Source organism: Oreochromis aureus, linkage group 2, assembly GCF_013358895.1.
Source record: "Oreochromis aureus strain Israel breed Guangdong linkage group 2, ZZ_aureus, whole genome shotgun sequence".
Classification (NCBI taxonomy): domain Eukaryota; kingdom Metazoa; phylum Chordata; class Actinopteri; order Cichliformes; family Cichlidae; genus Oreochromis; species Oreochromis aureus.
In genome coordinates, this window is record NC_052943.1 from 36,846,614 (window position 1) to 36,866,337 (window position 19,724).

The 19,724-nt window shown below is 39.9% G+C and overlaps 1 protein-coding gene across 1 annotated transcript in view; it reads right to left on the bottom strand.

The window, feature by feature from the left end:
• slc7a11 (solute carrier family 7 member 11) overlaps positions 1-19,724 on the bottom strand; it is a 48,577-nt gene that overhangs the window by 8,936 nt on the left and 19,917 nt on the right. Inside the window, exons 3-10 of the mRNA XM_039622349.1 lie at positions 14,306-14,421; positions 12,272-12,397; positions 11,537-11,636; positions 11,094-11,138; positions 10,144-10,267; positions 7,315-7,418; positions 6,571-6,667; positions 1,137-1,286 (exon numbers count right to left, since the gene is read on the bottom strand). Of these exons, the coding sequence (XP_039478283.1) occupies positions 1,137-1,286; positions 6,571-6,667; positions 7,315-7,418; positions 10,144-10,267; positions 11,094-11,138; positions 11,537-11,636; positions 12,272-12,397; positions 14,306-14,421 (862 nt within the window). The remainder of the gene's footprint in view (positions 1-1,136; positions 1,287-6,570; positions 6,668-7,314; positions 7,419-10,143; positions 10,268-11,093; positions 11,139-11,536; positions 11,637-12,271; positions 12,398-14,305; positions 14,422-19,724) is intronic.

The following is a 19,724-nucleotide window of genomic DNA, read 5'->3' on the forward strand; positions in this document are numbered from 1 at the left end:
AAATGAAATGCAGTAGAGTCAAGTCGAGTAGGTACTAGTGGAAAAGAGGCTAAAGTTATTTCTGAGGCTTTGAGAAAACAGTGAACCCCAGAGAGAGCCATTATGGACAAATGAAGAAAAGCTGAATCAGTAATGAACCTTCATAGGCCAGCTACATTACTGATTCAGCTTTTCTTCATACTTGGAAAAATTTCCAAGTATGCATTGACGACTCACCCAGGAGGTCACAAAGGAACCCCAACATCTAAAGGACTGCAGGCCCCAATTCATGATTCAACAGTAAGAAAGAGACCAGGCAAAATGCTATCCATGGGAGAGTTACAAGCTGCTGACCAAACAGAACACAAAAGCTCATCTCAAACTTGACGGGAATCTTTTCCTAAGATTTTTGGGAAAAAATTCTGTTGCCTGACAAGACAAAAGCTGAAATTTTTGGAAGGTTTGATTCCCAGTTACATCTGGCAACACTATTGCATATAAAGAGCATCATACCAACAATCAAACATGATAGTGGTAGTGTGGTGGTCTGGGGCAGCTTTAAGAGCTGAACAACTTGGCATGACTGATCAAACCGAAATTCTGCTCTCTACCAGAAAATCCTGAAGGAGAATGTTCAGCAGTCACACTTGAATGATGCAGTGGGTCAATGATCCAAAGGACACCAGCAAGTCCACACCCGAATGGCTCAAAAATAAATTAATAAATGAAGGTATTGGAGCAGCCTTGTCAAAGTGAGGACCGAGAAGACTGCGATGCTTTAGCATGACAACACAAACACTTGATGGTAGTTCTTGCTGTAAAGGGTGCCACAACCAGTGGTTAGGTTAGGGGGTAATACTTTTCCACACAGGGACAAGTAGGTTCGAATAACTTTGCTCCTTTCATAAATAAAGCCATAATCTAAAAACTGTAGTATTATTACACAAAAATAACCCGAGAAAATATAAAATGCAATTTGTTTAATGATCTGAAACACAAGTGTGACAAATGTAGAAAACACTAAGAAATCAGAAACGGGGCAAATAGTTTTACACAGCACTGTATCTGGATGCATGAAAGGTTGATTGCATATATAATTGTTAATACTGCAATGATTAAGGTCAGATATAGCTGCATAGTGGTGTGGAAATACTGACTTTAAAAGGGCGGGGGAGGTCCGGCTTTGTGTATCGGAGGTAGATCAAACCCAGCACCACCACACCGATGAACAGCCATCGCAGGAAGCTCATGAAGTTCAGCAGACTGTAGATGTCTCCAACTAACAGCTGGAGCATGGTCATAGGGTACTGTACATTCACATACACATCCAAATACACACACACACACACACACATACAAAGACGGTTGTATTTCCATCAGTCAAGACTGTGTATTTACAGTGTAGATTTACAGTATACCCATAATAAGGGTAATACAAATTTACACATGCAAGTTGTAGACCTCTTTCTACAGCACTCACTACTGTATGAACCAACTTGATTGTTTACAAAAATTACAGCAACAACAACAACAACAACAATAATAATAATAATAAAATAATAATAATAATAATGTCATCAGTTACAAGACTCAGAATCAGTTTTAAACAAATAATGTCATTAAGTAATTTATGCTTACACATTTACAAAGCGCCTTGAGGCGACTGTTGTTGTGATTTAGGCTGGCATGGACGACATGGATCCAATACTGATACTTTATAGAGCCGTAGTTCACATATTACTTTGACAGGCAGAAGAAGAAGAAGAACTCATTTAGGCAAATCCCAAAAGTATACACTACTGGTCAAAAGTTTTAGAACACCCCAATTTTTCCAGTTATTTATTGCAATTCAAGTCATTCAAGTCCAATGAATAGCTTGAAAGAATAAGACAAAGAGGCTTGTCTGGGCCATGAAACACTGCCATTGGACTACTGAAGACTGGAAGAAGGTATTATGGACTGATGAATCAAAACTTGAAATCTTTGGTTCCTCCTTCACAGGAGGAAGGGTGACAGTCTGGGGCTCTTTCACTGGATCCAGGGTATATATGATCCATAGGACCCTATGTACATAATTTATTACTTTTTAAATTAACCAATATTTTGCTTGTTGCGCGTTATTGTATTTTGCATTGCTTGTGAGTGCACATGCAATACTGTACCTGCACATGTGATGTGGTGATTTGGACTGATTTGATTTGGATCCAGGACCGGTGACAGGACCCTTGAAACAAAATAAGTATCGCATTCTGTCTGGTATGGACTAGAGATGACCAATCCGATATTACGTATAAGTATCGGTCGATACTGACCTAAATTACTGGATCGGATATCGTAGAGAAATAAAAAATTTAATCCAATCAATTAAATATCACAAAAGCACCTCACAAAACTTGCGACATAGCGTAACCCAGCTCACAACCTTAGGACGTCGGAGCAGTATGCGTCACAGGATACAGCAGCTGTGGCGTGCGAGACCTGTCGGCAGTCTGGTTGAGCATTTGGAGCCTCGCTACATGCTTCCAAAACAGCATTTAATTTCCGAGGAAGCTATCCCAGAGAAGTATAGCAAGTCTGTAAGTTCATCTCTGAATGTTGGTGAAGCATTCCTACATTAAGCTTAACAACTGATATATGGAGCTCGGACCTTCTGTGCACTGTCATTGCTAAGTCTGACTGTACAATGGATAGACTTTTAGAAGTTTTACTTTGAAAAAAAAACCCTGTGTTGCTGGTCAAACAGTTTCATGGTTCGAAAACAAAACAAAACAATGTAAAACATGAAACTTTTTTTCATACTTGTGTTAAGTTTTGTATAGAAATTACACAAAATTCAGTCTGAGGTTAAATGTGATAGAAACAGCTTACACTGACATCCATCTCGATAAAAGATGAGTGTCGCAAAGCTGTGTGTGCATTTATTTGCACTGCTTTCCACTCTGGATGTCTATTTATGTTCAGCTTTAAGTACAAAAGGGTCCATTATACAACCTGTTTTTTTTTTTTAACATTATTTTGTGCTGATATTGCACTTTTTTTCCGAACCAAAAAGTTTTTGAAATCTGCATAAAATTGCATTTTAAATTACTTTCTGAATATTACTTAAAATACTTTCTTCTGCTAAAAATTTAAATAAAAAGATCAGTATTGCTGAACTGTGAAATATTTTGAGTGGAGCGTATTTTTTAAATACAAGTATAATAGAATAGCTTTAGCATTTTGTTTAAATTAAAATTAAATTAAAATTTGAGTATGAACTTTTACAAAGTGCAGCAAGATATTAAAATACAGTTATTGATTATAAAATAGACTATATTGGATTCATATATATATATATCTAAATTTATGATATCGGTATCGGACATAAAAAAAAGTGGTATCATGCCATCTCTGGTATGGACCTAGTTGGTCAGGGGTTCATCCTACAGCAAGATAATGACCCCAAACAGTCCAAGCTGTGCCAGAATTACCTCAGGAAAAAAGAAAAAGATGGTGAGCTTGAAAACATGGAGTGTCCAGCACAGTCTGCAGACTTAAACCCCATCGAGCTGGTTTGGGATGAATTGGACAGAAGAGTGAAAGCAAAGCAGCCTACAAGGTTCACATTTATGGGAACTTCTGCTGCAGATATGGGAAGAAGCCACACACCTGCAAGCAGTTACTCACCTGCGGCTCATTATCCTGCTACTCCCGGCCACTATTTAAGGCAGTGGCTCAGTGCTTCTGGTCACTGGAACGCTGTACAGCTCACATTAGCATAAAGCTGGGACTACACTGTGCGATTTTTTCAGTCGCGTTATTCAGCTTCTGCTCAAACTGTACGATTGACTGGCAGGGGTTAAAAGTCCGTAGGTCACGATGCAGGGTCTCACACTATAGGACCCGATGCTCTGATGCGACCTGAGTGCTCACACTGTGCCTCCATAAAATGAAGGTTATAACAGAAAATCTGTCGCTCCCTCTCTGTCTTTCACTCACACAGACACGCACACCACCACCATCAACTTTGCTAAATTGCTAATGAAAAACATTGATCAGGCAGCTGTGATTGAGCAGCAGTGTAAATCCAACTATTTTCACGGTTGTTGTGGTCGTGATAATTTTGTGAGGCCACATCGAAACGGCTCGGATGAGCTTTCCAAAGTTCTACAAGTGCCTCCATCGCTTGTGTCCAGATCACACGCTGCACTGCTGATTGATGATCGGGAGCTGGTTGTGAGGTGTTAATCGCTTCTCGTTGCCCCACGTATACTACACGATGCACGACGCACGATGAAGGCCAAACTCGGGCCGATCACCAAAACGGTCACACAACTCAAAAATCGGCTCAAAATGGGCCAAAAATTTATTGTTTATCCTTCAAGCTCGGGTCTTCTACCAGAGGCCTGGGAGCTTGAGGGTCCTGCGCAGTATCCTAGCTGTTCCCAGGACTGCGCTCTTCTGGACAGAGATCTCCGATGTTGTTCCCGGGATCTGCTGGAGCCACTCGCCTAGCTTGGGAGTCACCGCACCTAGTGCTCCGATTACCACGGGGACCACCGTTACCTTCACCCTCCACATCCTCTCGAGCTCTTCTCTGAGCCCTTGGTATTTCTCCAGCTTCTCTTGTTCCTTCTTCCTGATATTGCTGTCATTCGGAACTGCTACATCGATCACTACAGCCGTCTTCTGTTTGTCTACCACCACTATGTCCGGTTGGTTAGCCACCACCATTTTGTCCGTCTGCATCTGGAAGTCCCACAGGATCTTAGCTCGGTCATTCTCCATCACCCTTGGGGGCATCTCCCATTTCGACCCCGGGACTTCCAGGTTATACTCGGCACAGATGTTCCTGTACACTATGCCGGCCACTTGGTTATGGCGTTCCATGTATGCCTTGCCTGCTAGCATCTTGCACCCTGCTGTTATGTGCTGGATTGTCTCTGGGGCATCTTTACACAGCCTGCACCTGGGGTCTTGCCTGGTGTGATAGACCCCAGCCTCTATGGATCTTGTACTCAGAGCTTGTTCTTGTGCTGCCATGATTAGTGCCTCTGTGCTGTCTTTCAGTCCAGCTTTGTCCAGCCACTGGTAGGATTTCTGGATATCAGCCACCTCCTCTATCCGCCGGTGGTACATACCGTGCAGGGGCCTGTCCTTCCATGATGGTTCCTCGCCTTCCTCCTCTTTCTTGGGTTTCTGCTGCCTGAGGTATTCACTGAGCACGCTGTCAGTTGGGGCCATCTTCGTGATGTATTTGTGGATGTTTCTTGTCTCATCCTGGACTGTGGTGCTGACACTCACCAGTCCCCGGCCCCCTTTTTTCCGCTTAGCGTACAGCCTCAGGGTGCTGGACTTGGGGTGAAACCCTCCATGCATGGTAAGGAGCTTTCTTGTCTTTATGTCAGTGGCTTCTATCTCCTCCTTTGGCCAGCCTATTACCCCAGCAGGGTACCTGATCATGGGCAGGGCGTAGGTGTTGATGGCCCGGATCTTGCTCTTACCGTTCAGCTGACTCCTCAGGACTTGCCTGACCCTCTGCAGGTACTTGGTGGTTGCAGCTTTCCTAGCGGCCTCTTCATGGTTCCCATTCGGGGGGCGAATGGGAATATATATATATATATATATACATATTCCCTGGACCCGTCCTTGTTTCCCTGCCCTGGATTCCTGAGCGTGAGTGTTTGGCAGAGTGACGTGGCGTGTCAGAAGAGGAGCGTGTAGTGTTTGCAAGAGTGGAGCTTGTGGTGTGGCCAAAGTGGAGCGAGGTGTGTGGGTCAACGGTTGAGTGTGGTGTCCCTCTCCCTTCCTTCCCGTGGATCCCTGGAACCCCTGATTCCCCCACATTTGTATATTTCTCACTTGTAAATAAACCTTCATTACACTTTTTCCCTGAGTCTCCGCCTGAGTCCATTCAGTCAGCCTTGACAAAATCTGGAAAAATTTGGGTGTTCTAAAACTTTAAAAAAAATAAGAGACATCCTGTCTCAAAGTGAGACTGAAAAACTAGTTCATGCATTTGTTATTTCTAGGTTGGACCACCAGTTATGCTGCAATAGACGTAGGCTGACGGGGATTCCCATGATGCATTGAGTTTTTCCTTCCCAGTCACCTTTCTCACTCACTATGTGTTAATAGACCTCTCTGCATCGAATCATATCTGTTATTAATCTCTGTCTCTCTTCCACAGCATGTCTTTCATCCTGTTTTCCTTCTCTCACCCCACCCAGTTGTTGCAGATGGCCCCGCCCCTCCGTGACCATGATTCTGTTGGAGGTATCTTCCTGGTAAAAGGGAGTTTTTCCTTCCTACTGTTGTTCATAAGGGGTTGTTTGAGTATCGGGATTTTCTCTGTATTTGTGTAGGGTCTTACCTTATAATATAAAATACCTTGAGGCAACTGTTGTTGGGATTTTGTTCTATATCAGTGAAACTGAATTGAATTGAATCTCTAACCATCCTAAAATTTTTGTCCAAAAAAAGTGCAGAAAGCTCCCACAGAATTTTTTTCAGGACTCATCTATCAGCTCATGTTGTTGTCCGTTTCAAAGATGAGTTTTTGTGACCTTTAGTGTATTGTCTGAAATGAAATGCTTATGTTAATAAACTGACCATTATCAGGACAGCTGCAAGTGGAGTGTGTCTGCGGACATGGATCATAGACAAAACCTCAGGGAGCTGGCCTTCACGTGAAGCTACGTAGAACATTCTGGTGAACACATTATGACAGACAAAATGAGACGAGAGACCATGACACTCACTTGATAATCAACACAGTCACATTGTATGATTAAAATCAGCTCATTTTCAACATGAAACATATTCCCCATGGGCAGTTTTCTCATTCTCATTAACAATGCCTCAAGTGCATAGGTTCAAAGATTTTAAAAAACAACTTGCTTGACTAACTATGCCTGCATATTTTACAATAAATGCTAGTTTACCAAAAAACACACAAAAAAAGATACAGGTGTCCTTTGTTTCCCTCTCTGAGTAGTTCAGATTTTACTTGCTGGTTGATGTGACACTGAAAATTCCTTCATTAAGATTAGGAAAAGAGTTTAAATTCATTAAATCATTGTCACTTTTGTTGCATCTTGTGTGCACCACCAGCAACTTTGACAAAACTGATGTATTTGACACCCTACACATGACACACACACACACACACACACACACACACACACACACACACACACACACACACAGTATAAGTATACTTAAGTATACTTAATACCACAAACTAATACAAAGTTAGAAACACCTGGTGACTTTTGTTTAAATGCTACAGGACTCTGTCGTGAGCACATAAGCATACGTATTCTAGGTGTTTTAGCAGTGACACAGAATCTGTACCTTGACAGGGCAAAGATGCAGCCGTTCATGGAGCCGTAGCAGGACAAGGCTACAAATACCGGGACAGCTATAGAGAAGTTCCCCAGAAGCCTCTCTGCAAATGTCTGCAGATTTCACAAAGAGGACATAAAGGGAGACAGATGAACGTTTGTTGGTCATTCGTTTGTATTAAATGTCAGATGCAAAACAGGGTTCAGCTGACAGGTGTATTTGAGGCTGGCTCAAATAAATCAACTTGCAGGAAGTGTTGACTAAAGTTTTCTAATATTTTCAGTACAATATTGGTGATGAAGCAGCACTGTGACAGAAGCAAACAGGCCAATGAAACGATGTGAAAACATCAGAGCTGAACGACGGCCTTTCTTTAAAACACATCATAGAAGATGGAAAGCTAAATGAAAGAGGAACATTTATTTTTAAATGTTCTGTTTAAATACATGTAGTACAGGTTTCTGAAGGACACAAGGTCCACATTAGTACAGTTTCATTTCAGAACATTTGCTGCACTTATACCTTTCTCCAAAGTTTTAGGAGCCCTGGGTGCATGTTTGAAAATGTCCAAGGTTTTTTTTCACTACACCACAATCTTTTGTGGTAGTGCATTGAGGTAAATGCTAAATAAAAAGGATCTTTAAATATTACTTCAGCCTATTCCATTCATCACTCTTCCATTATATGAACACACCTCTAATTCAAAAAGCCTAAAATGACTAATCGTGCCTCGAGCCAAACTTCTTCAAGATAAGTTCTAGACACCAGTTAAACTCTGTAATCAAGTTTGAGATGTAAACTTCTGCCCGCTGTCTATGAGAAAGGAAGAACATAGTTTAATTCTTTTATCCTATCACAGCCTTCTAATAACAGATAAATGCTCTTAACACCTGTCTTAAGGTGCTTTTATCACTCACTGTGCACAGGGCAATAAAACTAACTGCATTACAAAAGACCAGCGATCTCTGATAGCTATCCTCAGTCTAATAAGCAACAGTGGTTATTATTGGGGAATGTCTGTAATGGGATTAACATTAACAGGGCTGGGATGAAACAATCACATTAACAGCTGCTGGGAAGCCAAGCTGTCAGAGACACTTTGCTGATAATGACATGCTAAGTGCAGGAAGGCAGCTGCACTGCTCAAGCCAGAAGTAAACACCACAGAGGTGAGGCCTCAACTAAATGCTTTCAAGTAGCATGCACAACGTTTTACTGCAGAGAGCCAAGGTCAGCCCTTACAGTGAAAAACACTGCAAGATATATTTCACTATCAAATAAGGAGCCACTGCCATAATTTCAGCTTAATATAAGCTACTGATATCACATATAACATAACAAAGGTTTGCTTTTCTCGTTGCTTTATTGAACTTTCCCTGTTCCTGCACACTGCCTGTCTGTGACACGTTTTTGATAAAGCCCATATAGGTTGGCTTCACATTTCCTGATTAGTTTAACAGTAACTGCAAAAAGCCTTCAAAATAGTTTTTCTGATTACCAGAGAGATAGGGTTACCATAACAGTTTAATTTATTATAATAACTTAGCTTCCGAATCCACTGTCCTTATAAAATGACAACAAACACAAAGCTGCAGTCATGGGATCTTCCACTGTGTGGCCATCTGGATGCTCAGAAATAGAGCTACATAGCGTTCCCAATAGTGGTGAGAATTCAGACACAAAATAGCCCTCAAAAGTTTCTAGTTCATATAATAGTTGCCCAGCAGGGAATTACCCTAATGGCCTCTGCCTGCTTTGCAGATACTTTGCAGTCTGGATATGGCTTATTTAATGAGTCACAAATATCCAACAGTGGAAATGTTACAGTTTTGCCGCTGTTTACGTTCAGTGCTGCCATCATGGATTGTGACTACTCTGACTTTGCGAGTGGGAAATCCAAGTTGAGGAGGTATTCCAGATTCACATTTTAACTGGGAGCTTGGAAATTCTGACTTGGGAACACACTGTATTTCTACCACCTTGATGGTTGATTGGCATTTTACAACACTTGTTTAAACAGCTCTGAAATTTTGTGGCTGTTAGTAATTTGTGTTTACCCAAAGTAATGCCACAAAATGTAGTTATTTGATGATTCTAGTGAATCGTGAGCTTTTGATCTACGTTTTTATGTGTGAATTGTTACATTTTGTTCAGGGATAGATATTTCTTTGTCTCTCGTTTACATATTTCTCTAAGTTATTTTTTTCTGCTGAATATTTTGCTTTATGACCAAATTGTCAACAAAGTTAATAGCATTGCTTGTTTATTACTGATTAGCCAGTCAAATTATTAGCCAATCGGGTTGCTTTACAAAGCTCTACAGAATACATTTTTTGAGATGAGGGGATGTTTGCATTGTCTGCTCCCTGTCACTCATTGTTACCCATAACATCACTATCTGTACACAGGCATGTTACAGTACATGCAGAGTTCAGGACAGAAACAATAATATGGGTCTATAAAATGAATGACTGTACTATAATAAATGCACTGTCACAATATCTGTTGATCCTTTCTCAAACACATATCATTAAAAAAAATCAAACTAGTGCTTTAAGGTAGAATCATTTTCCCTACAGATGTATTTAGTGACATTATAATTAGCTGATACAGATATTTTGTGAATAAGAGACATGGGTGAGGGGTCCCTCTTTGAGTGTGTATGGCCTTGATTGAGGACTCGTGGGGGAAAACGTACATTTATAGAATTGTGTAGCTGTTTTACTGTTGTTGGTTTTTGCTTTTTCATTTTAATCCTAATACAATATTTAAAGCAGACGGATAAGTGGCAGTTACTTTTAAAGGTTCAGTCCTTACACTGTTTTTCAAAGTACTTACCACAGCAACAGCTGATGAGGCCAGGAGCTCCTCAGCTGACATTACAGTGTAGTATGCCACATTGGTGAGCACATAGCAAGAAGTCACAATTGCCATGGAGATACAGATGGCGAGTGGAACAGTCCTGAGGGCCGGAGCAATAATGACACAGAAAGCACACTATTAGTCACTTGTATGACTTACTCATCCTTCTTTCCCTTATATATCTGTCTGTTTTACTTCCACACATGTTTCATCTGTACAGTTTTCTAAGATACGTAAACAGAATGTACCACCTACTGTCAGGCTGGTCAATTCTGTGACCTACAACAGCTCCAAAGTTTTGCTTTTTGTGCTCATTCTTTGGTAGGCAGCACAAAACAATCAGAGTACTCTGCTTTTTTTTTTTTTTTTTTTTTTTTTTAAAGAGAAGAGACGTCACTGTGAACGCAGAGGAAACAGTCTCTAATAATGTTCACATGTGCCAGATATGCCAACAGGATGAATTCACTTTAATTCAATTCAAATCAGCTCAATGAAATCACAAGAAAAGTTGCCTCAAAGCACTTATATTGTAAAGAGCTTACAATAATACAGAGTAACAAAGTGGAACAACAGTAACTCAGCCATGAAGTGGTAGAGCATGTAAAATCAAAGAGTGGGTTCAGTCAGTCAGCACTTTGTTGATGGACCCTTCCGGTTCTAACATGACTAACCATAGTCACTGGTAACACACTAAGATGCTGTGTAAGGCTCAGGTACAGTACTGGCTACTGTACAGTAGACACAGTCATTTCACTTCAAAGTAGTCAAGTGATCCACTGCTGTTTATTAGAAACACTGATTGCAGTGAAATTAGCCTCTTTACATTTGTCTAACAGATGAAGAAACATGATTCCTTAGATTTTTAATTCTATTATTTATAAATAACTTTATGCGACCAGAAGAGTAAGCACATGGATTAAACTTACTTTGCAGGGTTGTTCACCTCCTCTGTCACAAAGTTCAGATAGAACCTAAGTAAGGAAAACGTTTGTTTATTACCTCCACTTATTAATGACCAGCAACAGTGTGTGTCTGTGTGTGTGTGTGTGTGTGTGTGTGTGTGCGTGTGTGTGTGTGTGTGTGTGGGTTCTTACTATCTTGGTGGTGACCAAAATCTTAAACTTACTACACTGGTGGGGACCAACAGCCCTCATGGGGACCAAAATCCTGGTCCCCACAGGGTTGAAGGCATTTTTCACACTCAAATCATCATCTTTAAAGTAGTTATGGTTATGGTTAGGGTTAGGATTCATTTTTGATGGTTAGGGTAAGGGTAAGGGGCTCAGGAAAGCATTATGTCAATGGGATGTCACCTGGAGGATAGCAAACCAGATGTGTGTGTATGTGTGTGTACCATGCGCATACTTACCATCCAGCATACGCGTACATCCCAGAGTAGAAAGCCAGTGGCATACCAGAGAGCTGCACATTACTCAGGTCAAAGGCATTCTCAAAGTGTCTGGTCTCTCCTGCAAACATGCACACACAACAAACTGCCACACTTGCAGTATTGTGAACCACCCCTCATTTCCTTATATTTTGTTTAACACTGACCTATGAGTCCTTCAAGCATAAAAACACCATCACAAACCACTATTTCAAAGTTTCCTGGCAAAATATTAAGAAATGAGGGCTTCTTCAAAACCCAATACTGTACATTTAGGTGTATTGATGGGTTATTTCTATATTTTGACAATCTATGTTGAATTTTTAAATCAGTTTAATATCTTTAACAATTACAATTACAGAAATGATCACAAAGCTCTCTGTATACCTGAGGGCTAAAGGAGACACTGGCCTCTTTACATGAATGCAAAGAGCACTCACTGACACATACAGTATTGCTTCAGAGAAACATTTTAGATTAATAACATTTTAAAGTACAGTAGAGTCTGCAGTTGAGAGGAAGAGAAAAACTCTACGTCTAAAAACCTGCTGTGCGGACACCAATAAATGCTCGACCTGTAGCATGCTGTGAGCAGGTGTGTATGACGCGCAGGAGTCATGTTGAACCACGTGCAGCTGAACACTGTGTGCAACCCAGAACACTCAGAATCTTGGTGGTGATACGTGTGCAGTGCTAGAGAGGTGTTAATGATGATACCTTTAAAGAGCTGGTACATCCCTGGCACTATTATGATGGCAATGGCCAGCAGCTTGCTGACAGTGAGGAAGATCTGAATCCTGGCTGTCCACGTTACACTCATACTGTTGAGGTACATAACAGATGCTGCAGAGAGAGGGAACCATGTCAAGCAGTCATACAGTGTTTGTGACCATATTGAAGGCTCACCATCAACAGAAAAGTCTAAGCTAGTCATATCACATTATTACATTTAGTAAGTGGGATTACTTTCTATGTAGTGACTAAAGATCAGATGTCCCTGAATGTTGTTTTCTGTGCTAAAGTCAGTCACAGCCTGTGCCTTACAAGAAACCAGTTCAGAATTGAAGGAAAAATTTGTAAGCTTTTTGATACACAGATGCCTTTAGCTACATTTGGGCGTGGGAGGCATTTGTTTTTGTTAAAACATGTTTATATTATATTATATATTAATAATTATATAATATACAAATATATCAAGTGGTGTCTTTTCAGTCTTCCACTTCACTCCAGCTCACACTGTACTGGGTTACTTGGGCCCCACACTGGAGCTAGAACAGGGGAGGGAGGACCAGGTGGCCAGCTTTTAGTCCATGGGGCCCGGATGGGAGCAGCCAGAAAAATACACATGGACCCGCCTTTGTTGTATGGGTGGATGCAATGTATGTCAGGTGGCGGTCAGGGGCAGGGACCCCGGCTGTCCAATCCACAGCAACTGGTGCTAGCTATAGGAACAAATAAATGTCACTTCTCTGGAGGGGAAGGAACCTGAATTAGTGTGTGAGGTTGAGCAATACCAGCTAGATATCATCAAATTCACCTGAACGCACAGCTTGGGCTCTTATATCACCCCTCATCCTTGTATCCCACTGACAGGCCTTCAGTAGAGAAAGCAGAGTCGGGGGACCAGGATCCCTGAGGTAGTTAAACTACTACTTGGTGGCAGAGGCTGTGGACTGGATGAGATTCACACTGAGTTCCTCTATGTTTTTGGACTCTCTTGTGTTGAGTGGAGAACTGAGGTGGAGTCTCTGGATTGGCAAACTGTGGTTACATTTACCATCTTTAAGAAAGTACCTGGCCCACTGTTCCAAGCGATTGTACAACTACACTGAGCGCTCGGAAGGTCGGGAGGTCGCTTTGTCGAAAATAAGTTGGACTAATTTGCATTTGGTGCTGGACGTTGCTAAGGTATTTCTGTGTCACCGATTATGTTCAGAATTTCTATGGACAGAAATTCTAGTTGGAGCGAAATTATGGAAGGCTTCAACTTTGGTGGCCTCATCTCTGCTTTTAGTGGGTAAAGTAGTTCTGCTGGCTTCATCAGAAGTAGAACCAATACCCCTCCGCAATGACAGGAACCAGTTGAGGTGGCTCAACCATCTGCCTAGCATCCTTCCTGAGTGGACATGCTAGAGACATTACATCTCTTGACTAGACTGACAAAGCCTTGATGTTCCCTCAGATAAATGAGAAGGATCAACTAATTCACTCAGCTAATCCTTTGGTTGGGAAACCATGATGCGATTATTTATTCCATCAATAATTTGTTGTGTTGACAAAAGAAATTACATTTTATGTTCAAACATTTATGAAATAAACAAAATGTCCTACTTTTCACAGAATTCAAACTCAGTTATTTACAGTGCTGAATTTAGGAAAGTTTGGCTGAATATGATAGACTGAGCACACAACTATCAGGGTGCATCATTAATTGCCCAGTTTAAAATGCTCTGAAGTGCTCATTTATGTGAATTTACTATACTGGAGATTGTATTAGTATGCAGGCAACATTGTCAACTGATCTTTTCCTCAAGTGTACATCTTTGCTCTACTATCTGTACCAGTTGTGCTCTGTGATTGTGTTTAGAAGGTTGATAAGGTGAGGATAGTCCTGGGTCTTTTTGTCACACCCCTCTCCCTTCTCATGCACACTTCTGTCTTAAGCTATTCACAGCACACTTCACAACAATTCACAAAGATAACATCTGGGCATATTATAACAGTCCTTATTACAGTAGCAAAGGTATATACTTAAGCCAATGGCTGTGGCCAGTTTGACAGCCAGGGGGGGGATACCACATGGCATGAACAGAGGTTCCAGGATATACTGACCAAAGGCCAGAGAAATGACCGCCATGCCTGCAGGCCTGCAAGATGCAACCAAATATGTCAGATTTCATATTAACATTAATTTATATAACCACAGGTAACATTCATACGCCCACTAAAGATTATCACTTATCTCTCCAGCCTCGCAGTGTTTTTTAGTAAACTTCAACTACAGCTTTGTTTCATTTTCTGTATCTTCACCTTTGGCAGTCTCGTTAAGTCATTACAGCAAAAAAGACATGGTTCTAGACCTAGCACTGAAGGTGGTGACCAAAGTCAAAGCTAATACAAAGCAAATGACTTTGATTCATTGCAGCTGGACATGAAACAAACAAATGCAATAGTGGATATGGGAAAACAAGCATCTGTTAGATGGCAGCATTCACATATTTTGTTTTTGCGATATACATTTTTAAAAGCAAGTGAAACACAAAAGTCACAAAAATGAAATCAAAGGATCTCAGTTTGATGGGTTTTTAACCCAGCATAATACAGCTGATGCTGAAACATGACCTCATAGAAATTTATGAAATATGTGACATGACTTCTTAGAAAAAAATTACTTGGTGATGGTACACTGTTCCAAAAAATAGCAATGTCAAAGTATCTTACTGTATATTTTAAAGTTTTGTACTGTCTTTCTAGAATATCATTAAATTTACATAAGTAGACTGTGATTTTACATGTCAAAGGTAAAAAAAAAAACATAACATCACTGTAAATATAGTAAAACACAATTTACTTGTTTTTTAAAATATTTTTTTTGTACATATGCATATTTAGATTGTAAAAATACATTCAGAAATGTATCATAATTTCACAAATATTTGTCTGTTATGTGAGAGAATGATCTGTTAAAGTCAAATGTAATACTATGGAAAAATATATAAAATGATCGAAAATTAATGAGAATAATCAATAATTACAGGAGTATTTGAATTATAATTTTGCTGAAAATTTCATGTCATCTAGGTTTGATTCAATAATTCAGAGGTAACAAGTGAAAATATAATCAATACGAATAAAAACTAAAAAAAACATATAAAACATTGCACGGCCACGCTGTGCTAATTATATATTTTAAAAAATAAATGTAGAGGTAGAAATTGCAATTAATATAAATCTCAAAGTCTTCACAACATTCCTGAACAGAAATAGGTTCTGCACCTGGGGTGAGGGTGTGGCCATGAAAACAATGTGACATGCCATTGGATGTTGGGACACATAATAACATGACGCTAAGCATCGGCGAATGAATGTGAACTAACAACCACAAGGTCGCAGGTATGGCTGCACTGTAGGAAAAAATCCTAATATAAAAGTATTTTACTGTGCATTTTACAGTTTTGTTCTGTTCTTCTAGAATATCATTAAATTTACATAAATAGACTGTGATTTCACATTTCAAATGTCAATTAACGTTAAATCACTGTAATGTAATAAAACATAATTTTCTTGTTCTTATGTATCTGTCTGTACATATGCATATTTAGATTGTTAAAATACATTCACAAATGTACCATGATTTCACAAATATGTGTCCGTTATTTGAAAGATTGAACTGTTGAATTCAAATGTAATGCTATGGTAAAGTATATAACATGATTCCTATAAGCTTGTGTTACATCACATAATTATTATTATCATTGCTAGTTAGGGTAATCGTGGCTCAAGAGTTGGCAGTTCGTCTTGTAATCGGAAGGTAGCCGGTTCGATCCCCGCCTCGGACACTCTTGGTCGTTGTGTCCTTGGTCATGACACTTCACCTACTGGTGATGGCCAGAGGGGCCGATGGTGCGATATGGCAGCCTCGCCTCTGTCAGTCTGTCCCAGGGCATGCAATCGATTATTATTTAAACCAACTGTTAACTGTATATTTCTGTACATTTACGTATTATGATTCATATTGCCACATTCATTGACCTTGTTTATAGGTAATTTCATTGTTTGATCACGTTAAAATGTTCCTAATTTAATGTTTAAAATCACTTGAAAAGGCAAAATCCCAGTAAAATTAGCGCAACCAACTGTATTGTCATTACTGGAAATAACCGTATTTTTATGAGGAAGTTATTTTCTGTTATTTTACGGTAGTATTTTGGCGCCCCAGCTGCCGGAATATTACCGTTTTTTTAAGATGTTTTTTTTTAACAGTGTACCTACATGTGTTAGATCATAAATAAGTTAAAAAAGTTTTTTTTATATAGCACATTTCAAAGACTCTGGTCTAATTAAAAGCTTTCTGAAATCAATACAATCGTGGTGATTTGCCAGCCGGCTTTCACATCCCGCTGTAAGTCCCGCTGTAGCAGGTATAACGATGGGAGTTTGTTTGTAATATCAGATGGGCAACTTCCTAGACATAACATTCCTGTAATCACATCCTCATGTGTGCACATTAGTGGGCTTGGCTTCAATATGAATGAAACAATACTGGATAGTCCCAGAGGCTCATCTTCTGGCTCATCTGTGTTTCCCTCTTCATTTCCCACAGCAGTCACTGAGCCGCTGCAGCCGGGGAAATCGCTCTTTGTCCCCCTCACTCTTGTTTTCATTCTCTGCCTCGCTCTCTGTTCATTTCCCATGGTTTCCATTCAGTCCTTGTAGCCTGAGGGCAGTGTAAGATTGTGCAGCTCCAAATAGCCAGTAGACTGTTTGTACTGCTTCACCTTGGCTGTGTACACATCCACTTCCATAGAGCATTTTTTCAACTCTGTGGTATGAAGTAAACTTAGTGTCACATGCAGCCATGCAGCCTTTCCTCCCCTGGTGTGCGTCAGCAAACACAGTCTAAGAGATTATGTACACATCATTTTTTTGTAAAATAGAGACTACACAATATTTGCACCACATTAGGTGACTAGAGGTGTACGATTTGTTTTCTGCTCCCCCACCAATCACAGCAGCGATGACTTGTGTGATGGTGTGTATCATGCTAACAGCACTGTAATGTAAAAGCCTGAGATTGAGATTAATTATTTTTGTGTTGATGTGGTATAATTTAAACTAGAGCACCCAAATGCAATAATATATATATTATAATAATAGAAATAATACTGTCATTTAAATTCATCTATAGCTTCTTGTCTTTTCTTCTTAAACAAATATATTCAACACAAAATACAAGTTGTATGGAGGTGATGAAAAAGTCCCCATAACTGTACAAAAGCATACAATTACACAATTTATATAATCAGAGCACACAACTGGCAGATTTATCGTCAAGGCGTGGTTACAGGTGACACCTCGAGTCTAAACTTGCAATGCAGTTCAAATCACAACATCAGTCGCCTCGAGGTGCTTTATATTGTAAGGCAGACCCTGCAATAATACATACAGAGAAAAATCCAACAATCATATGACCTCCTATGAGCAAGCACTTTGGCGACAGTGGGAAGGAAAAACTCCCTTTTAACAGGAAGAAACCTCCGGCAGAACCAGGCTCAGGGAGGGGCGGGGCCATCTGCTGTGACTGGTTGGGGTGAGAGAAGGAAGACAGGATAAAGACATGCTGTGGAAGAGAGACAGCATGTCTTTCCTAACTTTCTGTGAGGAAAAGTGAATGACCTTCCTTTTTAATTATATTAGTTAAAAACTGTGTTGACTGAAATAAATGTCCTGTAAAAACTGTACTCTTTTTATGTATTTAGATCACCTTAGGCAGATTTAAAACCTGGATAGCCAGCTAGTCTCGACAATACCATGACCTAATATTTGCTATTAATTGTAAACTAATATTCCTGTGTTGAACTGCAGTGTAGATTGTGGCCATGCTGGCTGAAGCTGGCAAGTCCATCCATGACTTTACAAGCAACCGCTTTCTGACAATCCAGATTCATCCTTTTAAAACAAAATCTGTCCTTTCTTTAAGTTTTCTACTGACTCCTTCTATAGAAAGGTGGACTTGTTCTGCTGACAGTTTACCTTCTTAAGGGCAACATACCCATCTGGAGTTGCTGAGGATATAATGAACTTTTCTGCCAGTAAGCATTGCAGATATTGCTGCTGCTAGTTGTCGTTAGCCTCGGATAACAACTGCTAGCCAATGTTATCAAAACTGTCTGAAGTAGATCCAACATTATCTGACTCAGACACTTTTATATGTCTGAATGTAATCAAACTGTTTATCACAAGGAAAATATGATTTGACTTGAGCCTTACATTAGCTGGTATTATGTTAGCTTATAGCCAGCTGTTGTTTAGCTCATTGTCAGCTGTCCAGAGACCAAAGGTTTAACCTGCTGACAATAAGTAATTGTGACAATATCAGAAATAAATAAGGATATTAATGCATGTTTGCATGTGTTAGAGGTGTGATGAGATGAGGCTTGAGTTGAGGAGGAAGAGAGTTTAGATTTTATTCACACATCCAGTCATATTGTCTCTTTCCTTCACGTTTTCCCTTCCTTGTTTAAAGAGATCATTTCTCTGGTGATTAAAGGTATAATCTTTTATGTCTTGAGTCTGAATGCACAGACAGGCATTCAAATTTGCCTCCATAGCAAACATGTGCACTGTGATCTCTAGCCATGTCGATAAATAGGTGGAACAGTGATGTCCAGCTCCAAGACGTTTGAACAACATGGAAGCTTCCACAAACCACTATTCCACTTAATGTTGTGTTTATTAGAATGCATCAGTTTGTTGGCATGTATATGTATAATTATCTTTATTTCATATTGTATTTCAGCAGTTTCTAAAATACTTGGAAGAGCCTGGCACAATTAACCATGTCACATTTAAAGTCACTGCACTCATGTTTCTTCTGATTCTTTGGCAGAACTTTACCAGGTAGTGTCGTCTGTGTTGGCATGCTTAATTGGATGGAGTTGCTGCCATGTGACTGGCTGAGTAGATATTTCCATTTACCTCCTAGGACCTGGCATCCACATATGGACATCACATTTTGGGTTGTCTAGACCAAAATACTAAATTTTGCTCTGCAAGGGCCTGATATCCACTTACGAGGACATTATACTGCCACTGTCCTATCGAAATTTAAAGCGAATGTCCTCATATGTGGATCTCATTTTGCTCAGAAATAAAAATCAGGTGAAAACAAAAAACGGAATTCTTTGTTTTTACATTGATCAGATCCCAATCAGCTGAAATAGCAAAGAGAAATTAAAAACGCATGCCATGAAAGACTTTGGGTCTTAGGAGGTTAATGGTCTCTGTTTGCTCCTGTCAGCAGTTGAGAAAAGAACATGGTTACACCAGTTGCACAGTTTGTATATCATACTATGTGGTCACTAATGAGCAACAAATCTGTAAATCAAACTAAAAGATAACACTTATAAAGATGTTATGGCAAAGGTCCCATCAGGTTTGATGAGTAACA